The sequence below is a fragment of the Quercus suber genome, unplaced genomic scaffold (genome assembly GCF_002906115.3).
Source record: "Quercus suber isolate HL8 unplaced genomic scaffold, Cork oak 2.0 scaffold_75, whole genome shotgun sequence".
In the NCBI taxonomy this organism is placed as follows: Eukaryota; Viridiplantae; Streptophyta; class Magnoliopsida; order Fagales; family Fagaceae; genus Quercus; species Quercus suber.
The window spans coordinates 951,976-975,272 of NW_027069540.1; the positions used below are offsets into that span (position 1 = coordinate 951,976).

The following is a 23,297-nucleotide window of genomic DNA, read 5'->3' on the forward strand; positions in this document are numbered from 1 at the left end:
AAAAAAAAACCATTAAAAGAGAAAAGAAAATTTAATAACACATTGAATCAAGAGTATTAAAAATGGTTATGCATTTTAAATAAATAATTGTGAGTTTACTAAAGTAATATGTTCATATGATTCTAAAAAAAAAAAATGTAATATGTTCAAATTTTTAATTATATTCATCTTAACTGTGAATTCACAAAGGTGCAGTCATGTAGCACATTTTTTAAGGAAAAAAATAAAAAATTCTTAGCATTTGGCCTATCACCTTATCAGACATTTACATTTGAGTACATGCATTTATTTCTATATATTAATTATTTATAGGTGATAGAAAATGCTAAAGCTACTACAATTTTTACTATAATATGTTTACAAAATGATCTGGTACACATAAACGATCTAATAAATGAATATTTGAATTATTTTTTTGTGATTGGTGATACATCAATTTGTAACTCTTATGTTGCATTGACGCATTACTCATAGTTTGTCGTTATACATTAATTATATATGGCTGAGGAATTTATATGGTCCTCTCTCTTTCTCTCTCGTATAACTTTTTGTTAAGGAAAATTATTGTGTATTCCCAGAATACCAAAAATTCGTACCCCCTTTTCTTACATAAATGATAGGTCCCACTAATTAAATTCATGGTGGGACCCATCATTCATGTAAGAGGGGGGACTACACATTTATGGTATTCCGGGAGTATCTAATAATTTTCATTTTGTTAATATTACATCACTCAATAACTTTTAATTGGTTTAATATATTCAAAAAGTTGAAATTGGATTATATATATTTTCATTTTCCTTAACATAAATGTCAAAATTCATATTAATAAGATGTTATTAACTATTTGATTAGTATTTTTCATCATTTTAAAATATAATTAGACACTTCAAATTAAACAGTGATATAAAAAATAAATAAAAAAACAATTTACATATTTTAACTCATTTCATGTCATGATATATATATATTATAGCCTGAATTCGTGTTCTTAATCATAATAATCATAATAACTACATAATGATGTGTAATATAATTGAAATTAATTCCCTAAATAGTATAATATGTAATGAGTATCATACGCGAGTTATAGAAATAATTTTTTAATAAAATTTTCAAAATAAATGTCTAGGGTATATGTGCATCATATATGACATCAGCTAGGGTATATGTATATATTAATAAGCAAAGTTTAGAGAAAGTTCAATTAAAATTTAAAATTAGAATCCAATTTTATGTCATGTGTCTAAATTTATGTGATGACCACTTTATAATTAATTATCCACTTAAGTTTGTGTCATATATCCACATAAGTTTTTTAATCTTTGTTTCAAATGAGTTAATAAGTGCAAAATACTAAAATCTAATATTAATGAACTATAAAATTTAAATAAAAAAAATAATCACATATACTCAATAAAAATCACCACACAAACAAAGATCACCACATTAAATAGTATTATTAAAAATTAGAAAAAAAAAACTATCATAAATAGTATTAAATTTGGGTAAGAATTTTAATATGTGATTAATTACATTTACTTTTAAAAAAAATATAATTTGACTAATTATTTATATTTTTAATGATAAAAATTGTGTTTAATTTAAATATAACTATATGTATGCATGTGTTATCCGCTATTTTTTTAATAATAATTTGACTAACTATATATATTTTTATAACAAAAATTGTGTTTAATTTTAAATATATTCATGCATTTGCATAGATTACATGCTAGTTATACATAAAATACAAGTTTTTTAATCAAATAATAAATAGTATCCGATTGATATAAAATTTAACATTAGAAGCACAAATAACATGCATCCTGAATGATAAATTTTTAAAATTTTTATTATTATTACCGTTTACTCATTAGTTTCTCAAAAAAACTCGTTCAAGTGATTATGCCACGTAGGTGGTCCTCTCTCCGTCCTTCGCCTTCTATTTATAAACTTGATTCTTGTACCCCCGTCTTTAAAAGTTTAAACTCTGGCTTAAAAAAAAAAAGTTTAAACTCTGAAGTGCACATAGCCTTCTCAGTCCCACTTCATTTCTCTAGGCTCTGGCAATATTTGCTTACCTATGGCGGTATCTGGGTGTTTCATTAGACCAAACCAATCTATCTTCAACACCTTAAGCCACCAAGGCCAAATCCTAGTTAGAGAAACCAGGTGAATAAAAATCACATATTCCATTTGTTCCATCTTCTGTTAGCTAGTTCATGCCAAATATGGTTTCATTTCTTTGGTGCTTTATAAACATAATGTTTCTCACTTTTGAAGTTATCTTAAGATCATTGTTTTAGTGTTTCTTTTTCTGTTTGTGAGTTTTATGATCTCAAAACCATGATTATCAATGATGCAATAGTGGTTAATGATGTGTTACAGTCCTGCTTGAGAGCTTCGCTAATTAGTGGCTCAAATGGTGAGGCAGGGAAGATGATATGGAAAGAAAAAGATNTAACCCAGCCTACACCCTAATACAGATTGAAGAGGGGAGAGACAGAAAAAGCTGAGAAAGAAACAGAGAAAAGTGAAAAAATTTGATAGAAAAGAGGGAGAGTCAGAGAAATGAAAGGTGAGAGGAAGAGTGGAAGATTTTTTTGTTAAAAGCAATGGGTAGCAACAGTGTTGCACTAGGTAGTGTCAGTAGTGGGGTCCACAGATTTGGGGAAAAGTGGTAGAGATATGTACCTGAGAACTCAACCTAAACATGTATTTTGTAATTTTTGAGTGAAATTAAGTTTGAGAATTGAGTTATGAGTTTTGGGTTTGAATTATGAGAATTGAAAACTGAGAACTGAAAATTGAGTCAGCTCTAAACCAAACGGGGCCTAATTAGCTAGTCTTGATTTATTGAATTCAACATGTAAGTAACCGGACCAAAAAAAAAAAAAGAATCTAACATGTAACTGGACAAAAAAAAAAAAAAAACCCCATTAACAGAAAAAGATGATCACCATGATGAATGATAATGCATAATTACGGTATAGTTTACCTGTGTGGATAGATTCTTCATGTGAGCTGGGTAATTAATAGTGTCCAGCAATGGCGTGCGGGTTTTTTGCCTGAGAAATTGATCTTCCATTCATTCTTTTTCTTTCCATATCATCTTCCCTGCCTCACCATTTGAGCCACTAATTAGCGAAGCTCTCAAGCAGGACTGTAACACATCATTAACCACTATTGCATCATTGATAATCATGGTTTTGAGATCATAAAACTCACAAACAGAAAAAGAAACACTAAAACTTTTTTTTTTTTTTTTTTTTTTTTTTTTTTTTTTGGAGAACCCACTTCGTGCTTCGATTTGATAGAGTATTTTGGTTGAAATATTTTCAGGGAATTGAGAAAGAGAAGAGAAACGGTCTTCTTTGCAACGGTAATATTGAACTGGTCTGAGATGACATGACAATACAGCAGCTGTGGGCTCCATGAGGTCAAGAATATTACAATTTTGCCACTGAGTTATGTAACTTAGAAACTGAAAACACCAATTTGGTGTTTCCAGTTTTCTGCACTGTAGCTCAACTCAAACTAAGTTTGAGTGATGAAAACAGGAAGAGGAAATCAAGCCAAACACAATATTTTCAGTGGGTCCCACGCAATACTCAATTTGAGTAATGAGAACTGAGTCATATGACTCAAAACAAGGTAATCCAAACAGACCCTTAGTCCTTGTTCACAGCCGGCCCAAAGTTTTTTGTCTTTTTTAGTCTTTCCACTACTTTTTGTTTTTCGGTTATCATTAATTAAAATATATTCTCAGGATCTTGAACAACTAGCTGCAGAGCTTAGAGCAGATATAGTATACACAGTATCAAAGATAGGTGGGCATCTTAGTTCAAGCTTAGGAGTGGTGGAGTTATCAGTGGCCCTGCATCATGTGTTTAACACCCCCGAAGACAAAATCATATGGGATGTGGGGCATCAGGTAAGCAATTTTATTTCCTTAAAAAAGTTGATTTGCTCTATTCAAAACAATTTTTTTAGAAAATAGTGTTTCAATGTGCTAAGCCAAAGGTTCTAAAAAGTAAGTCTTGCAGACACCTACATAAAATTCTTACAAGAAGGAGGTCAAGGATGCACATCATAAGGAAAACTTCTGGGCTTTCAGGGTTTCCTAAAAGGGACGAGAGCATTTATGATGCTTTTGGTGCAGGGCATAGTTCTACAAGCATATCTGCAGGCCTTGGTGTGTAGGATCTCACCTTTTCTTTTCTTTTTTTTCTTTTTTCACTCCTTTTCTCTATTATATAAATGTAAATTTGAGATACATAAAAGAAAATTTCTACGTTCAAAGATCATCTTCTTGTAATAAAAAATAAAAATGGCAGGCATGGCAGTTGCGAGGGATCTTTTAGGGAAGAAGATCAATGTCGTTTCAGTGATTGGAGATGGAGCCATGGCTGCAGGGCAAGCATACGAGGCCATGAACAATACAGGATATCTTGAATCTAACCTGATCGTTGTATTGAATGACAACAAGCAAGTGTCTTTACCCACAGCTACTCTTAATGGCCCTGCAACTCCAGTGGGAGCCCTCAGCAGCGCTTTAGCGAAGCTCCAAGCAAGCACCAACTTCCGCAAACTTCGTGAAGCAGCAGAGTAAACCTCTAAGCTTAAACATGTTGCCTTCTGTTAGGTTCTAAATGTTTAGAACAATTGGCAAATCGTGAACACAAACTTGTCTAGATATAGATCTTAGAGTCTATAGGTTTTATTAGACAATGCTCAAGGTGATTCAAGTCAAGATTCAAGAACATACAAGCTACAGAAAGAAGACTTCATATTCTGCCTGGTTCGATCAATCGAAGAACAGGCTCGATCGATCGAAAATCGTATCTGCAGAATTTTAAGTCGGCCCAAACAGCAGCTTAAGCCCATTAAGAATTAGGGTTTTAGATCTACTTCTCCCAGTATATAAAGGAAACCCTAAGCCACGTTTTTTAGGACTTTTGGAGAGAGAGATTACAGTGTCTCTTGTGCCTCCTTTTATTTTTAGGGTTTTGTACCCAAACCTCTCTAAGTCTTTGTTGCTCATATTGCTGTTTTGTGTAAATCTCTTGTGAGATCTTTGAGGAGCTTTCTTTTACACAAAACTTAGGGTTTTCAAGGTAGAGATATTATCAAAACCTTGATGATCATTCAGTTGCAGATTCAAGAACTTAAAGATTATCAAGCGGGGGTGCTTGTACTTGATTGAAGAATTCAAGAAAGAAGGAGTCTGTGGATTCGGAGCTTGCACGTGGCCATGTCAGTAAGTTCTACTGGTGGGTAGCATTAGGAAGTCGAGCGGGGAGCTTGTAGTCCTTTTGTATGAACTTCGATTCTTTCATAGTAGATTCAGGTTTGCCTTGAGGATCGGTGGGTCAAATCCTCCCCAGGTTTTTACCGTGTGGTTTCCTGGGTGATCATATCATTGTGTCTTTTATTATTCCGCTGCTTTATTATTTTGATATGATTATTTGATTGCTTTAACCTAGAATTGCATAATTTGACTAAGTAACAACTTGGCTAATTAATCTAGGCTAACCAATCTGGTTGTTCTAAGGGGTCAAAAAACCGTTCACCTTCCTATTCCAATTCCTTACGTCTCCATTATAATATCTGAAAAGATAATCACTAGTATTTTATTTGTTAAAAGAGCATCACAAAGCAAATTGGAGGGCAAGCACATCAAGTAGCTGCGAAGGTAGATGAATATGCAAGGGGTATGATTAGTGCCTCTGGGTCTACTCTCTTCGAGGAAATTGGACTATATTACATTGGTCCTGTGGACGGTCATAATGTTGAAGATTTAGTCACCATTTTTCAAAAAATAAAAGAAATGCCTGCTCCATGGCCAGTTTTGATCCACATAGTGATAGAGAAAGGGAAGGGCTATCCACCAGCTGAGGCAGCACCTGATAAAATGCATGGTGAGACTGAAATTTTATAATCCGTTGTCTTGTTAATTTGAGTTCTTAAGAGGCTCTTATTCTGTTATGCTTACAGGGATTGTCAAGTTTGATCCCAAAACAGGCCAGCAATTTAAAACCAAATCCAAAACACTTACATATACTCAGTACTTTGCTGAATCTGTAATTAAAGCAGCTGAAGCAGACAACAAGATTGTAGCCATCCATGCAGCAATGGGTGGTGGGACTGGTCTCAATTATTTCCAGAAGAAGTTTCCAAATCGCTGCTTTGATGTGGGGATCGCTGAGCAACATGCTGTGTCATTTGCAGCTGGTTTGGCCACAGAGGGCCTCAAGCCATTCTGTGCTATCTACTCGTCATTCCTGCAACGCGGGTGTGACCAGGTGAGGTGATAATATAACAGTAGACAAAATTGACAACGATTGGTTTTCTTTTTAAATTTTTATTGTGTTTTCAGACTTTCATTGCAGAATTTCAAACTAATATTTTACAATGGGAATGAAGGTGGTACATGATGTAGATCTTCAAAAACTACCAGTCCGCTTCGCAATGGATTGAGCTGCTTTAGTTGGTGCAGATGGAGCCACCCATTATGGAGCATTTGATATTACATACATGGCTTGCTTGCCTAACATGGTGGTCATGGCTCCATCTGACGAAGCTGAACTGATGCACATGGTTGCCTCAGTGGTAGTCATAGATGACAGACCCAGCTGCTTCAGGTTTCCAAGAGGCAATGGTATTGGAGCAGTTCTTCCGTTTAATAACAAGGGAACACCTCTTGAGGTTAGCTTAATTAACCATTTAACATATAAAAGAGAGCTTACCTAACAAACAAATAAATTAACCGCTTTTAATATTTCAAATATTGAATAGATTGGAAAGGGCAGAATACTGTTGGAAGGATGCAGAGTTGCTCTTTTGGGATATGGTTCTATTGTTCAACAATGCCTGCAAGCAGCAAATATTCTGAAAAGCAGAGACAATCTGTGACAGTGGCTGGTGCAAGATTTTGTAAACCTTTGGACACAGTTCTCATCAAGCAATTGGCTAATGAACATGAAATCCTAATTACAGTGGAAGAGGGTTCAATTGGAGGTTTTGGATCTCATGTATCACACTACCTAAGCTTAACTGGTATTCTAGATGGACCAAGGTAATTTCCTTCAATGTTAGATACTTCAAACTCCCTATCAAGGTTTTGGGAGTAAAGATTTGTTGTTACTGTTTTTTTTTTTTTAGTTCTAATTTTTTTTAGAGCTTTCTTTGCGTTTGAGAGCAATGGTGCTTCCTGATAGATATATTGACCATGGATCACCACAAGATCAGATTGAGGAAGTTGGGCTCTCCGCAAGGCACATCTCAGCAACAATCTTATCTCTCTTGGGAAGGCCAAAAGAAGCTCTTCAGTTAAAGTGACGCATGGAATGAAGCTCCTGTCTTGAGAGTTGTAAAAATTTCCAAACCCCCTTCTCTTTCTCTCAGAGAGAGAGAGAGAGAGAGAGAGTAAAAAGTTATTGAGATCATTAGAAGGAATGATTTTAGGTCCCTTGGTGGAGGAGCTTGTGAAAATCCAACTCAGTGAAACTCGTTTAGGTCATAATGTACATCTTTTTTTCTGTTTCTGTTTGTTATTTAACAGATGGAACATAAGAAGTTACATAAAGATCATTTACAATCACACAATTAACTGTAGTCTAGATTAAACATAAGTTTGGGTCCTAACCTGTTTCCAGTGCGGAGAAACACATCCATGTACACCAATCATTGGCCAGTAGCTGACAATGTTCCTGAGAATCAATTATAAGTTCCAAAGTGAACTACTTGTTGGATCGGCTAACCATCCAAATTGTAGGCATATCTACAGACTAAATAGTAGAAATGGCTACATGTCAACAGGAGGGCCAGGATTGCGAAGTGATGAGGACGTCATTAATCAATTCATCACTGATCTACATAGAAAAACATAAAATTTCTAGAATGAGGAATCCCTTCACGTCACCAACAACCACCTCATCACAAATTAGTGGATGACTTCTGTGCGAGGATGACTTTGTCCATTCAGAGGTATAATTATATATTTGTTTTTGGTTCATAAATTTAAAGTATTTAGCTTGTAATGAGGTTACTATTTTGTTTTCCGGTTTACTTTTCAAAGAATATGATTTTAACATTCAGGGCTATCAATGAACTAAACTTCATATGAAAATGTGACTTTTTGAACCATAAGTTTGCAAATTAAATGCAGCCTAAAGCACATATGGGTGAGGTGTATTTATCAATTTCAAAGTTTTCGCTGTAGTTGAATGCTTTGTGATTGATGCATTGGCCATGGTTTACCCTGACATCAGATTGAAGAAGGGTCTCTTTAGTGCTATTCAACTAGAGGAGAGTCTGGGGAGGGGAGGGGGCAAGAGATTCCAACATCTTTCACTCTTTAGTGCATGCATAAGCAGCGCTTTTCCCCAAAAGTTTGATTCATCTTCAGAAGGTTGTTTCAGCATTCTGAGGGCAGCAAAAACGAGCTACCATTTTAAGCAAATATTGAAATACAAAGGTCCACCAAGCCCAAATTCCAAAACTCTGAGATCTTCAGTACTTACAATTCTGCAGCATGTTACTGAATTTAGGTATCTAAGATGAATCCAAATTTCACATATGGCTTCATTTATTTTGTTCTTTAATTTATAAATGCATAAATAATTCAGAGAACCTAATTCTAAGAATAAAAAGGGATCCAATGAAATGTTGCTTGGTCATAATTGGAATATAGGCACAATGTATGATTCTATGAATTCCTATTTTCTATACTTAGACGAAGTATAAAACATGAAATTGCTCAAAATCATATAAAATGCAAGAAGGGAGGACATGCTCAGCACTGCCTCCTTTTCTTCTATAAGTTTCTGTTTGTTTCAGTTATGGCCAAAGGAGCATGTTGTACGTAATTATTGACAAGTAATAAGAGCATATCATACTTAAAGTCTTAAGTTAAGACTGCCATAACTTTATCTAGTTTCCATTAATTTAATGAGCAACTTCAAACAAGTATGAAAAACCTTTCAAATTTAGGTTCTTACATGTCTCAGGTCTGAGAAACGGATTCATGTGGATCAATCATTAGCCAGCAGCTTTCTACACTCTATTCATGAATCAATAATATCTGGAGATTTAACGCGAGAATTGACTAAATGTCATGGTGGAGCCTAGAATCAATAATGGGATTCACAAATACTCTCCACAGGAACTTGTCCATCTTAAAAATGATGTCACCTCTCAGCATCTCTAGCAATTATCTCTTCCGATTACTTTGGAGGAAAATCTAATCACAGTGTGAGCATATTCACAAACTCAATGATTCTTAAGGATTATAATACAAAGTCTTCTCACTGGTCCTCCATAGGGCAAAGGCTATCATAATAAAGTAACACCCTCCTCCTCCTCATCCAAGTCCCGCAATACAAATCTTGTATCAGGAACATAGTCTTGATTTATTTTTTTCCTGTCGCATATCTGTTTAATCTTTGGTGGGATCAATCTTCCACTTTGGAAGTATGAATATCCTTAATAATATCAGCTGAACTCATTACATAATCCTTCTTCAACTTCATCTCCATTGCATTTTTCACCTCAATATAGTGGCTTCAATTACCACTCGAAGCATAAAGATTCGACAGCAGCGCATTATAACTGTCATCCCCTAGAGAGAGTCAGCACTCTATTCACAACTCTTTCTGCCATCTCCACCTCCCCATGAATCTCACACTCACCTAATGGTGCTCTTCACAGTACCACATCCTGATTTCTTACAATGTTCGATTTCAGCCACTTCAAGCCTCCCAGAACATCCCATCAACCTCCAAACAAATTCAAAATCTCCAAACCCAAAATTGACTGACAACCCTTGAGCTCTCTGGCCTTCACATCCAAGACCCAGATCAGAAAAGGCCTCCAAAACCATGATATTATAAAGCCCAATAGCTTCTTTACTCTTGCTATGGCTAATGTAAGAAGAACCATTGAATTCCAAGTAACTATATCTCTATTAGGCAAATCATCAAACATTCTACGAGCATCCTCTACTCTTACCGCACTTTGTCTCTTAACGACTTTCCCTTGATACATAGTTGAATCAAAGAAGAGTAAAGCCTCAGCAAGGTTAATTTGTGCTGTACAAGGACTCCAAAGGAGTTTTGAACTAAACACGTACAAGGACTCCCATGCATCTATATCTAATGAAATTGCAACGTACAAATACTCTGTTTTATAAAAAGGCAAACTAGAATCATGTGATTTTTTTAGTTCAAATCTTCTATAAATATATAGCAACAACAACTGATTTATAGTTTTTATTAAAATTATGGATGATTTTGGATGATGAAAATGGATTTAAATCTTTCTATTATCTCCAAACCTTTTTTTTTTTTTTTGAGAAACTATTATCTCCAAACTTAATTATGAAGAATGTAATCCTTTTTTAATGAAATTTTAGTCTTCCGATTAAAATTTTTTATTTAAAACAAAAACAAAACTAAACAAAACTTATTTTCATGATTTTAGGAAAATATACAATTTTCTATATATATAGCACCGTCTAATAATTATTATTTTATTAAAAACAATTTGCATCTCATAAATTACCAGTTTAGATCAAGTTATATTTGGTATAACTCTTAATTATTGTTACACTTCTTAATAACTTTTTATTTGATTAATATTTTAAAATTCCTATTGTTAAATTACACATTTTTTATATTTTTAATACGTATGTCAAATTTCTTATCAATTGAATATTATTTATTATCCAACCCATTCATTCATATTTTGAATATAATTTTAAAGTTGAAGAAAATTTAATTTTGAAAATTTTATGGATGAGATGGTTATTAATCTCTAATGATTGGCCCTTTTCGGTCTGGTTTCTCAAAAAAGAAAAAAAAAATTCTCTAATGATTTTGCAAACATGTAGGGCAAAAGGTTACAATATAATCTAATGATGGATTTGTCTAAAACCACATTCAATAAAAAAATTATTGAGTAATATGACATTGAAAAAAGTGATATTAATGATAACTTGAACACAGCCCATAAATTATTAAGTTACTATAATTCAGATACTAGGTTAAACCTCTATAATGTGTAAAGGGGGTAAGGGCAAATAAATGTCATACAAAAGGAATAAAAAGAGAAAAGCTATTCAATGAAAGGCAAGTTGATTAAAAAAATAAATAAAAGGTATATGTCTCTAATGGGAATTGCCTAAGAGCATTCGTACCCAGTTTCTACAAAATATCATATTTTACCATCTCAAAAGCTATTTTATTTATTATACCATACCATTTTACAACACATCCAAAATCTCAACTTTTATTTTCCTATACAACACATTAAAATAATATATCTACACAATAAAATATATTACCCAAAACCATCTCTCTCCTCTCTTTCTCTAATTTCTGTCTCTCTGCCTCTTCCTCTTTCTCTCTCTCAACCTCTCTCTCACCACCGTGAACAAACCCTTAACCCAACACAATCACCCTTCAAACCCAACCACCCGACCACCTGCCAATCATCAACAACACCACCACCTACCACCACCATCATCAACACCACCACCTACCACCATCATCTTCAACAATACAACCACCACCCAAACTCACCACCCCACCATTGCTGCACCACCTAAATCAACCCAACAAATCACAACAAACCCGTACCAAAATCACCCAAAAAAAACTCAGCAAAATCACAACAAATCGATACCAAAATCAACTAGCAAATTACTTACATAACCCACTGCCACCACCACCAATCCAAACACAACACAACCCATTGCCACCAAGCCAAACACCTACCACACCGGGACCAAAACCCACCACCACATGCAAAATCACAAACCCTACTACACAAGATTAAATCCCAAGAATAAAACCCATAGACCAAAAAAAAAAAATTACAACAAATTAAACCCACTGTAATCTCCACAACCAATCTCCGACCTCCACCACCAATCTCCATTGCAAACCCACTACCACCAAGTCAAACACCTACCACATGGGACCAACAAAGCCACACACAACACCTAAGACCAGAAGAACCACCATCAAATAACCAAGAGAAACCCACCAATCTCCATACCATAACCCTACCTGACCCACAACTCCAAACCCACCACCTAACCCACAACCCACATAGCCCACCAATCCAAACCCACGCCACCACTTAACCCACGATACACCAATCTAAACCCATCACTTGACCCACAACTCCAAATCCACCACCTGACCCACAACCCACACAACCTATCGATCCAAACCCACACCACCATGATCTCGATCTCCGCCAATCCACGCCAATCCAAAATCCAACCTTCACCTTTGATCTTTATCATGCTGTGACCATGCCATGACCATTCCGAATCCAACCTGGCTTTGGTGCAAGCTCTAAACAAGAAAGAGAGAGATGTGAGAGAGGAAGTGAAGAGGGAGGAGCACTATGAGAGAGGGAGGAAATGAGAGACAGAAGTGAGAGAAAACAAAATGTCAAAAGCAATAAAATATAATTTTTTTTTTGTTTACAATTGTACTACAATGTCATCATACAATTAGAATGGCACTGTAGCACAATTGCAAATTTTTTTGCAATTGCAAGATTTTGCAAGACCCAGTAATGGGCTATTTTTATGCCTTAATGCTAAAATATACCAACATATGGTATATAGAAGACCAAATGTGAATGCTCTAAGCTTAAATCCTAGAAATGCCATTGTCATGCACCCTTTACCTATACCTTTCATATTTCAATCAACATGACTTCATCACCCTTCCTTTTTGGATGTGGTGAAGGAGTCATTGGGCTCCCCGTTGCCCCAAGTCAGTGAACATTGTTGTTTGTTAGAAAAGCCTAGCACAAAGTTTTTGGTATACTTTTTGTTTATAAAAGGAGACTTCTTGTGAGGTTCAATGATGCACAGAAAGCCCTAAAAGATCATGGATATTCTTTCCTTGTTCACCTTGAAAAACTTTAGAAGAGTACTCCTCAATTCTTCTTCAGGAATAGAAGTTGGCTTTTTAAAAGCTAGTATTTCTTAATTTGGGCAGCACTGCATAGATGTAGATTTTTTTTTTTTTTTTTTTTTAAATCAATGGTTAACAAAATATTCAAACATAAGTTCTCGCAGAAAAACCAGTGCCACTAAACCATTAGACCGACAGCTTTAGAAGTAAGATTCTATTGACAAGGTGAGGGGAAATGACAAACAAGTTGGAGAAGGCCCTCACTTCTGGTCTCTATTGTAGATGATTGGTCCGTAATAATAATACGGTTCACAACAGTAAAAATCGATAACTCGAACTCAAATTTTAATCTTTCGAACAACCCTGGACCTTTTTTAAACAACCAGAACTGGAGTTCAACTCTTGTATTTTTTTATAAATGAAGATATTGGGAAAATTACCATTTTACTCCTTCACGTTTCAAATTTTTTATTTTAATCCATAACATTTTGGTATTGTTTAAAAATAGTCAATGCTGTTAAATAATGGAAGAAAAATCCTAACATAGCTAACAATGATATAAAAAATTATTTTTAATGCCATCTTAGCTGCCATGTGGTTGCCACATGTTCTTTTTCTTTTCTTTTTTTCTTTATTAAAAAAAAAAAAAAAAAAAAAAAAAAAACACCCTCTACTAAACAAAGAGTTAGGCCAAATTCTGAATCTCAAACCCAATCGAATTCTAAGCTATCGCCGATTATTCACATATGGTTTGGCATCAGCTTATAAGCTCAATTTTTAGTTTTTAACTTTCTAAAAACTCACTTTTTAAATTTTTTTTTAAGATACAAGTATATTTAAACACATTTTCAACAAAAAGTTTTTAACATCTTTTAATTCAAACTCTTCTGAATGTCACAAATTCTTTTCAACAACTGAACAGCAGGTTCTAATCCAATTGAGCAAAGTTCAAATATTAAACATAATGCAAAAAGCAGCATAAATACACACACTCAAAGAAAACTTACCTTCTTGTAAGCCCAAAACTAGAACTCGTTTCGCAACTCACTGTGAAAAAGGTTAAGCAACATCAACCAATAACTTAGAATTTGAAAGTCAGAAACCTATAAGGAGTAGTAAAGTCACCAAATTCAACAGAAGCAATCCAGTAAAGAACAATACTGATTTAGAGGATTATTCCTAAAACATGCTAATTGAACTTTCCTTTAGCATCCAAATCAACGAGGGTTCTCAACTAAACTTTTAGTATCCAAAACCCAAAAATCAAGTCAAACTCAAAAATTCAAACCCAAATCAAACCCAAGCATCCAAATCAAACCCTCACCCAAAATTAGCCGAAACCCCTCTCAAAAAAAAGCCCAAATACATCATCTTGAAAAACCCAAGAGAGATGAGAGAAGAGAAGTGACGGAACTCAGTGACTGTCCACGGAGGTCGGCCATGGCCATGATTTACCATGACTGGGGAAAGTGCGAGCCTGCTAGATTTACCATGGCTTGAAGTTCAAGTGTGTATGAAGAAAGAAGGTGGCTTGCACGTGAGGGTTTTTTTTTAAGTTTAATCCATGTGGCATTACACGTGGCATCTTAGGGGACATAATTTTTTTATTTTAGCCATTAACCACATCAGCATTTACCATTCTTCACTAAATGGTAAGGATTATTTTGACATAATACCAAAAGCTTAAGAACTAAACTGACACATTTGAAACATTAGGAACAAAATTATATTAGGAACCAAAATGGTAATTTATCCTAAATTATTTCATCTGATAATGAAGTAATCAGTGAGTTAAACTTTACCCATAATCAGCGAGTTAAACCTTACCCATACCCTGGTAAATCATGTAAATGAGGCCTTATCTCTCTTACAACATTGAATATAAATTTCTCGAATTAAAAAAAACATTGTAAATAAGCAGTCAGAGTAAAATAACTCTAGTAAGCAGACGAATATAGCCCAAAAAGTAAAAAACCGGAAAAACCAAACAAAAACAAACACTTGGTTTAATATAATCATAAAAGTACATATATGCGATGGTGAGTCTGATTACACGTTAGGATGCCCTCATCTAGGTCAGTATTAAACCTTGTTAGTAAACCTTTTGCTAAGAGTAAGATCAGTCCAATTCACAAGTTAATATATATATATATATATATATAAAACTGGTGTATTTTGTTTTAGCCTTTAAGTAAAATCTACAAGGAGGTATCTCCTGTACCCGCTCCTTAGAGTAGGCAGAGGAGATAATTACTGGAAATCTACACAGAAGTATGTTAAACGCACAGGGACTCGCTCCTTCTAAATGACAGTTAACGTGAGCAGCAAAGTCTAACCATCTGCCATTAACTCGATGATCAAATGTGATGAGACTAATGCTATGGTGTTCTCCCTGCACTTTGGATGAAGGCTTGAAGCAAGCTCTGGGCCATAAGGGTTTTATCAGGTGTCCCTGATATAACAACCCTCCCCTTTCCTTCGCCAGGACGAGGATCATGCACTTCAACTTTTGCACCTGAAATCTGATTCAGATTACCAAATGATAATTGATACCATGAACAAATTTGATAACTTCAGGAGGGGTAGGGGAAAAAATAGCAACTGTAGAATTGCAAGAAGTCAAAGATTTAACAAACTGCAAGGATTAGTACAGTGTGTATAAAATGCTTTTATGTTTGTATGTGGATTCATATATGCATGTCTATGCCTGTATGCATTCAGACTCAATTTTTCTTTTTCCCCCTTGTCTTATCAACTTATTCACGGTACCAAAAATGAAGATGAGGCAGTCTATTTGAATCAAGAAGTCAGAGCATCTGCAACTTGTCTTCATACCAAAATGTTCTTCCACTGTTTTAAAAACTGTATTATGATATCAGATCTTTCCATAAACTCTTTTAAGGTTTCAATTAATTTCCTTAATCTACATTATCTCTTGAAATCACATAATTTTACCCTACAATCACTACATTGATGAGACGTTAACAGCACCATTAATTGAGAAAAAGGTGAGAAGAAGCAGGCAAAAATGGTTTGCTCATAGATTTAACAATCACCACTCTGAAGTGGTTGTTCACAAATCATAATACAGTGTTTATAATAACACTAGAAAAAAGAATATAAAACTACACAGGATTAATAACTAAGCATTGGTCTAAATGTAATATTTAAATCACCATCCAAATTTAAAACCAGCACAGAGATAGTAAACCTTATTTAACTGTTTAGGATAAGCTACTTGTCCTAAACATTATTAAACTTCCAACTTTGTTTCACATGCTAATTTAAGACAATTTTCATATAGATTTTTTCAAAGAGAAGATAGTTTTCTGGCCACCAATTGACCAAACCAAACTATTCTATTCACAAGATGATAAGGCATAAAACAGTATACAATACAGTCACAGTGATAATTCCTTTTATCAGTGTAGTTAATTACCTGTATTATGCGATCCAAATTGCTCCCATCTTCACCGTAAACAGAGCTAAAAACATGTTCCGAAATCAAAATCTCCACACTTGTATTTGCCACAGTAGTAAGATTGTGTCCACTGCATGAAGGGGAGAAAACACAATGTTTGAGAGGGCAGATATTTGCAGCTAAATAGGTCTTGAAGAAGGTTCAATCTTTTAATTTTATATCAAAGGTGATTAATTTAATTGATGGCACCAAATACATCGCTGTTAAAATGAAAAGGATTTGCATATAAGGACGTCAGGTTAAGCATCTGGTGGATTTTGGATCAACCCATTGCATTTTACCAAGAGGAAAAGGTGTCATGCTCGGACTTCAAATATTTGGATGAGGATACAGAATACTGAGGACTACCGCTGTGCACCAAAATTCATGGTTTAATCTTAAATGATTAAGTCCTCCATAAATCCTTAAGCACCAGACCCAATTTAAGAATCCTTCAAGAATCTATCAAGAAACCTAATTTAGTGCTAAATTTCTAAAGATCCTGCATCAATATCATAACAGAACTAGTAATAGCCCATGCAAATGCAGGGATTAAACAAAAATCATATTTAAACTAATAAAAATTCAATACTATAATTATAATTGAACAATAAAATAGAAAGTATAAGTGTAAAACTGAAATAACACAAATTACTTTTAGATTATGTGGCGCAAGTACATTGTGTAAGATCAAGTTTTCATCTTTTGTTTTTTAGATAGGTAAGAATAACTTTATTGAAAAGAGGCTACTTCATGAAAACAGACACAAAGTAGCGTAAATTAAGATCAAGTTTTTATCAAAACCAATAATTACAACAGATGATTAAAATAACTGAAAACAAATAATAAAACTCCTTTTAATTTTTTGAAATTGGTAATTGATTTTAAACCATATCAGTGTTTTATATTTTTTTTAACACTGGTAATACTAATTCACTTAGAATAAACCCTATTAATAATTTTTATGTACTTAGATTGCAATAAATGGAAAAGGCATATTGTATGATGCGTGATACTTATGTTGAACCAAACACATTACAAGCCTGACATGTAAAAAAGACAGCATTTTTTTTATTAAAATAAAAATTATGATAGATTATTAAAAATAATACAAAATAAATAATAAAATTTCTTTTAAATTTTAATTAATGTAAAATTTTAAACTTGTTGAAACTTTGGCAATAGAATCTCACTTTAAGCAAACTATATTAGTATTTTTATAGTGCAATTTGTCTAGGTATAATATTTTGGTCCACTCAGTGCAGATGCATGTGAGATCCAAATTTTATTATTAAAATAAATAATTTTTTTTTCAATTTTCTACAAACTTTTAGAGTCTAAAAGCTTTCAATTAAATAGGACTAAAATAGAGTACATGGAATGTAAGTTTAATAAATAAATAAAAAAATAGATAAAGTGGTTATAAGAATCAAAGAGATACCAAAAAGTAAGAGCTTTTAATATCTTGAATAAAAAATTTGCTAAGTGGAGAGATTCATAAGATAAGAGCAGGGTGGATGAAGTGGAGAAACGCATTAAGAATACTGTGTGATCATAAATATACCTATAAAGTTAAAGGAAAAGATTTATAAGACTGCTTTATGACCAATTATGCTCAATGAGTGTAGTTGAAATGAAAATGTTAAGATAGAAAAGTGGAAATATACAAAAAGAGATGATTCAAAATGAGGAAATTCACTTAAAGACAGAAGCATCCCCCTATTGATGAAAAGATGAGGGATAAATGGCTTGAGATAGTTTGTTCGCGTTCTAAGGAGAGAGATTAATGCATAAGTAAATTGATTCGGATTGACAAAAAAAAATAAAAAAATAAAAAAATAACATTAATAGAAGTAGTAAGAAAGGACAAGTCTATTTAAGAAGTAGTAGAGAGTGTGACTTCAAATAGAATAGAAAGGCGAAAAATAATACATGTGGCCAACCCAAACTAAATTTTTAAGGATCCATTGCCGACCCCAAAAATTTAAAACTAAGATTTTGTTGTTGTTTTTGTTTTGGTAAAAAAATTTGAATATACTCACTCATTAAAAAGTGTTAAATATTGTTTTTGTCCCTAAAGTTTGTATGAATTTATTTTTTTTGTCCCTAAACCTTAAAAAAAAATAAAAATTAAATATCTATCTATCTATCTATCTATATATATATATATATATATATATATATATTTGTTGCTCCAAAACCTTTTAAAGGGTTTTTTTTTTTTTTTTCAATAGTTTATAGGTGAAAAATAAGAATATATAGTTTAGGGATGGAAAAAATATATTTTTTAAAGCTTAAGTACAAAAAGTGTAAAGTTTTTAATAGCTTAGGGACCAAAAAAAAAAAAAAATTTATAGTTTACAGACCAAAAACAAATTTCAGCAAATTTTAGGGACGAAAACAATATTTTTAGCTAAAAACAGCCTTTTTATTATAAGGAAAAAATCATTTAAAAAAAAAAAAAAAAGGGAGAAGGCGAATAGTTAGCACAATCACAGTGAAATTGCCTGTTCTCCTTTATTAGAACAATGAGTATTCAATTCCATTGACCCCCAATTGTTGTAATTATCAAATTTAATCAAAAAACTAAATTGCTAATTATTACATAATCCCACACTCTCAGAATGTGTACTAGAGGTCTTATAATTTCACATAGAATTTTCTTTTTCTTTCAAGTTATGTGTTTATAAAAGTTTTAGTCACATCTTATGCAAATTTCTAATACTTTTAGTTAATAGTGACTTAATGAGAGTGCAAATTAGAACAATTTTAAAAGGTTCATATTTTTACTTGATACTTTTTAAAATTTAGGGTTGAATCTAAAACTACTTCAAATTACAGAAGAATTATATAATTTACCCATCTTTAACAAAGAGTAGCCATTTGCCGTAGAGAAGGTAGTCACTTCACACAACTATGGTTTCTAAGAGTCCAACTCTCTTTATATTGCATATAATATGATGTGTATGCAATGATATCTCACCACTCCCTTACTTCAGAAAAAATAAAAAGAAAATATCAATAGTCTGTCACGAAATACTGACCTCCCAAGCTGTAAATCCTCACCAAATGTTCTCAAGCCACTTCCACCATCTGAGATTGCTGTTGTTTGTCCTCTTCCCAAGGTCTGCAATTATATCCACCCTCAACATTAAGGAACTTGGAGTGAACTACGAACTACATATTTTTGAAGAATTTGGAGAAAGAGATGACAACTACAAAACAAAAAGGAGGGGAGCTTGACCTTTGGGAATGGCAACCTTGATGGAGAAAGAGCACCTATGTTGTGAGGAACAGGATCATTTCTCAGAGGGTCCACGATCAATCTTATATACGGGTACTTTGCTCTTACTGCCTTGCGCACCTCACCCGGCAAAAGATTATCCCTCAGACTACAAGTGACTTGAAACAGAGCATCCTGTACACTTCTATATTCACCTGTGATCTGCACAAATTACGGGTTTTATTTTCAGCATTAATTAGGCTAGCAGGTGGCACCATAAGTTTGCTATTAGTTGAATTTAGAAATAAGAACATATAGTCCTCCCTAAATGCTTGACAAGTGGCCTACAAGACATAATGTTCCATTAAGTTTTGTTGTATAACATCTCACATGTACAAAAATCTAGCACAGTGGTGCATTTTTTCTCTTTTAAAAAATCATTATGCATCTAACGATTATAATACCTCACTGTATAAACATGAAGCTAATCACACCTGTACTACTACATCATTCCCTGAGGCACAATTCCGAATGTGGTCCCCTTCCAGTATCCGTATATCAGCACCAGTGAGTCCTCTCATTTCTGAAAGCACCTCACCTTCATTCCCCCCCAAACAACCAACCAAGTCTGATGCAACTAGAAGCTTCGCAGTTACAGGTCTTCCCTGACTCCAGCCTGATGGATACCTTTCAACGATTCCCTCAACAATTCTACTGAATACAAGAGCTACAGCCTTTTGCGCAGAAGAGTGGCATGATTCAATGTTCTACAACAGATTAAGTCACACACATATCAATCATAAATAAGACTGAGTATGTGCATACATGTGGTTTGCGTGCTATAAAGATAAAACTACAAACCTCCCACGCAGAGATGGTGACCACACGCTCACGGGACTCAGTTAAAGGAGCTGCAAACATTATAGAAGCGCCAGCTTCGTTCTGCATAGCTCTGACTATAGTCCCTTTTTTGCCAATCACATAACCAGCTGCATTATTAGAACAGAGCATTCTGAATATAACTTCTTGTTTATCGTTCAATTCTTGGGCAGAAACCGCATCAGACGACCAAGTATTTCCATTCGAATAACTGTTTTCACCAGGCAAAGCTGGCAACAATGCACTAAGATTTGGGAAAAACTCATCAGGAGAGGCTCCAGAAGAAGAGCCTCCAATAGGTCTATTTAAAGGGGATGGGGTCTTGTCTTGGAGACTGGTAGAAACATCAATCAGTGCTTTCTTCACAGCCAAAATGCCACCAACAATCTGACCTCACAGTATACACAAATTCTCAGAAGACAGCTCTTTTAAAATTTTCTAAATACAAATATAATCAAATTCAACAAACCCCCCAGAAAAAGAAAAAAATCTAGCCGTAGCAAATGATAAATTGATTATTTATCCTGATAGGAGTTTATGGACACGCCTCCCGAGGAGATTAATGTTATATATAGAACATTAAATACGATATTTAATTAAAGAAAAGAAAAAGAAAAAGAACAAGAAAGAAAGGTGTGAGCTCACCTGAATCAATTGGTGGTCGTTGGCGGTGGAATGTGGGTGGGCCCGCAAGATTCTGATAAACTTAGCACCGCTATCACTCTTCACTCTTTTAATGTTCTTCCCACCTTTTCCCATCACGGCGCCAATCTGAGAAGTGTGCGCCAACAATCTACAACACACCTCCCCACCCATGGCACCACCCTCGCTCAGTGCTACCGCTTCCCATACCCTAAGCATCGCCTCCTGAGCGCTCGACACGCCTCTTAGCTCCTCGCCGCCGTGCAGCAAGGCGATCCTCCTGTCCACGGCGCCCGATCCCGCCACGCTCACCACCCGCTGGTCGGATCCCGGAGCCGGCACGTCGAAGTGGATCCGGGTGCCCGTTTCGCGCTGGATGTGCGTCACGACGGCTCCGTCGTTTCCGATGATTCCGCGGCCGGGGGAGTCGGGGATGAGGACCAAGAAGGACACCTGTCCAGGTGCGAGCTTCGTCGCCGGCCGCCTCGGGCGGTTTCGATTGAATGAGTCGTCGGCGTCGTTGGGGTAGGCTGAAACCGGTGGAGCGTAAATCGGATCATCCATATTTAGACAGAGAGAGAAGACTTTGTAAAGGTTAGTTAGAAGGAGAGTACGCCAAAGCGCACGACGGAAGTAGCGAATAATCGCCTCAAAGAAAGGACCGAGTCTAATATAAAAAATAAAAATAAAAATAAATGAAATGAGCTGAAAGCAAAGCAAAACAACCCAACGTTTTTTTTTTTTTTTTTTTTTATTTGCTTAGGGTTTTTTTTTTTTTTTTTGGGTATTTGCTTAGGGTTTTTTTTTTTTTTTTTAGGAGTTTTGATTACTTACCTTAAAAGGAATATGGGATACCTTTAATTCTCTTTTTTGTTTCAAAATTATTGTTTTGCCAATATTTTTAGTGATAGTGAAAAGTTATTAGTTGTGAGTTTAAGACTATTTAACTTTTATCTACAACTTTTTAAAATTTTATTTTCTCTTACATTTTTTCTTTTAAAAAAAAATCTCTCTTTTTCAACCTATAAATATACTTTAGTATATTTTTAGTAAAAAATTAAACAAATTGTCCCCTAAAAGACATACAAAATAAAATAAAATAAAAATTATTTGATTTGCGTGAACGTGTAAATATTTTATCATTAATTAAATAAGAAATTGGGTTGTTCTACAGTAAAGTTATCTCATCAATTACACTTTATCCTTGAATTTTTGAAACTCACAATTCACCTCCAATTTTTAAAATATATTATATTGGTAGGATAGGGATTTGTAGCCCAAGCCCAAAACAATTAATTTGTAGAGTATGGGTGGAAGAGCTAGGTTAAGTATGGGATTAACAACAACGAATCACAATTTTCAAGCACGAGCTAACATGAGTCTACACGTAAAGAGTGAATATCCGAAGAACTATATTATTGATTATCTGATGAACATAGATCTTAGGATTACAGTCAAGTTTTCTCTTCTTCTGTTTCCTTTTTTCCTTTTTTCTCCCTCTTTCGTTAGGAGCTTATTTCCTTTATATAACCTCCCCTCTCGTCATCTCCATCGTTCACTTGTACCTCATCCGTGAGTCTACTTCAGTATGTGTCACGTCAAGCATCTTCTTTAGCTCTGTGTGAGTGGCGGTAGGTGAGGATACACTATTCAGGGGTCTTCTCCACATAAATGCGGCCAGAAAAGTTGCTGCAGAACATTAAATACGGTGGTAGCAACTTTCCCTTTAAATATTTCTTCATCCTTATCGTCTCTCAGTGCACTCAGAACTTATCTTGATCAGGTGGAGTCCTCGGAAGATCATTTTGACCTTTTATACACTCAATTGATCTATACTATTCGCGTCAGAGGAATATAACCTCTTCGGACAGAAGATGTCCTCTTCGGATTGTAATCATTCTTCCCTCTGAGGGTTCCACTTCCAGATGAGCCCTGCCCTTACCATCTCCTTCTTCTCGGTCGCACAATAGCTCTCATATGGGCTCTCGGCCCACTATGTTGGATTGGGCCCTTTTCCCCCCACAATACTTAACCCATGTCATCTGCCTTGCTATTAACATAACGAAAATATATATATATATATATATAAGAGCTTGCTCAAGAAAGTAAGGATTCTCTTCAATCCACACAGTGAAATCAACAATGCCTAAAG

The 23,297-nt window shown here is 34.5% G+C and overlaps 2 protein-coding genes across 4 annotated transcripts; one reads left to right on the plus strand and one right to left on the minus strand.

Moving 5' to 3' along the window:
* Positions 1–1,908: 1,908 nt before the first annotated feature.
* LOC112026605 (probable 1-deoxy-D-xylulose-5-phosphate synthase 2, chloroplastic) lies at positions 1,909–7,441 on the plus strand. Its single transcript, XM_065773481.1, is given in 10 exon segments — positions 1,909–2,025; positions 3,773–3,937; positions 4,042–4,198; positions 4,341–4,611; positions 5,653–5,924; positions 6,001–6,308; positions 6,430–6,711; positions 6,802–6,907; positions 6,910–7,075; positions 7,188–7,441. Coding segments are annotated over 10 exon segments (2,001 nt in total). The 3' UTR covers positions 7,345–7,441.
* A 4,804-nt stretch (positions 7,442–12,245) lies between these two features.
* On the minus strand, positions 12,246–21,814 carry LOC112026599 (KH domain-containing protein HEN4). Of its 3 annotated transcripts, none has more exons than XM_065773452.1 (7): positions 21,149–21,814; positions 20,486–20,890; positions 20,119–20,391; positions 19,646–19,846; positions 19,446–19,528; positions 16,381–16,492; positions 12,246–12,368 (listed from the first exon to the last, which is right to left on the minus strand). In XM_065773452.1, exons 1-7 carry the CDS (start codon positions 21,707–21,709, stop codon positions 12,297–12,299), a joined length of 1,707 nt encoding a protein of 568 aa, XP_065629524.1. In that variant the 5' UTR covers positions 21,710–21,814; the 3' UTR covers positions 12,246–12,296. The 3 variants fall into 3 exon arrangements, with proteins under 3 accessions (XP_065629524.1, XP_023915049.2, XP_023915050.2); XM_024059281.2 differs by lacking the exon at positions 12,246–12,368 and adding an exon at positions 14,932–15,456; XM_024059282.2 differs by lacking the exon at positions 12,246–12,368 and adding an exon at positions 15,098–15,463 and having other exon boundaries at positions 21,149–21,812.
* Positions 21,815–23,297: the final 1,483 nt, after the last annotated feature.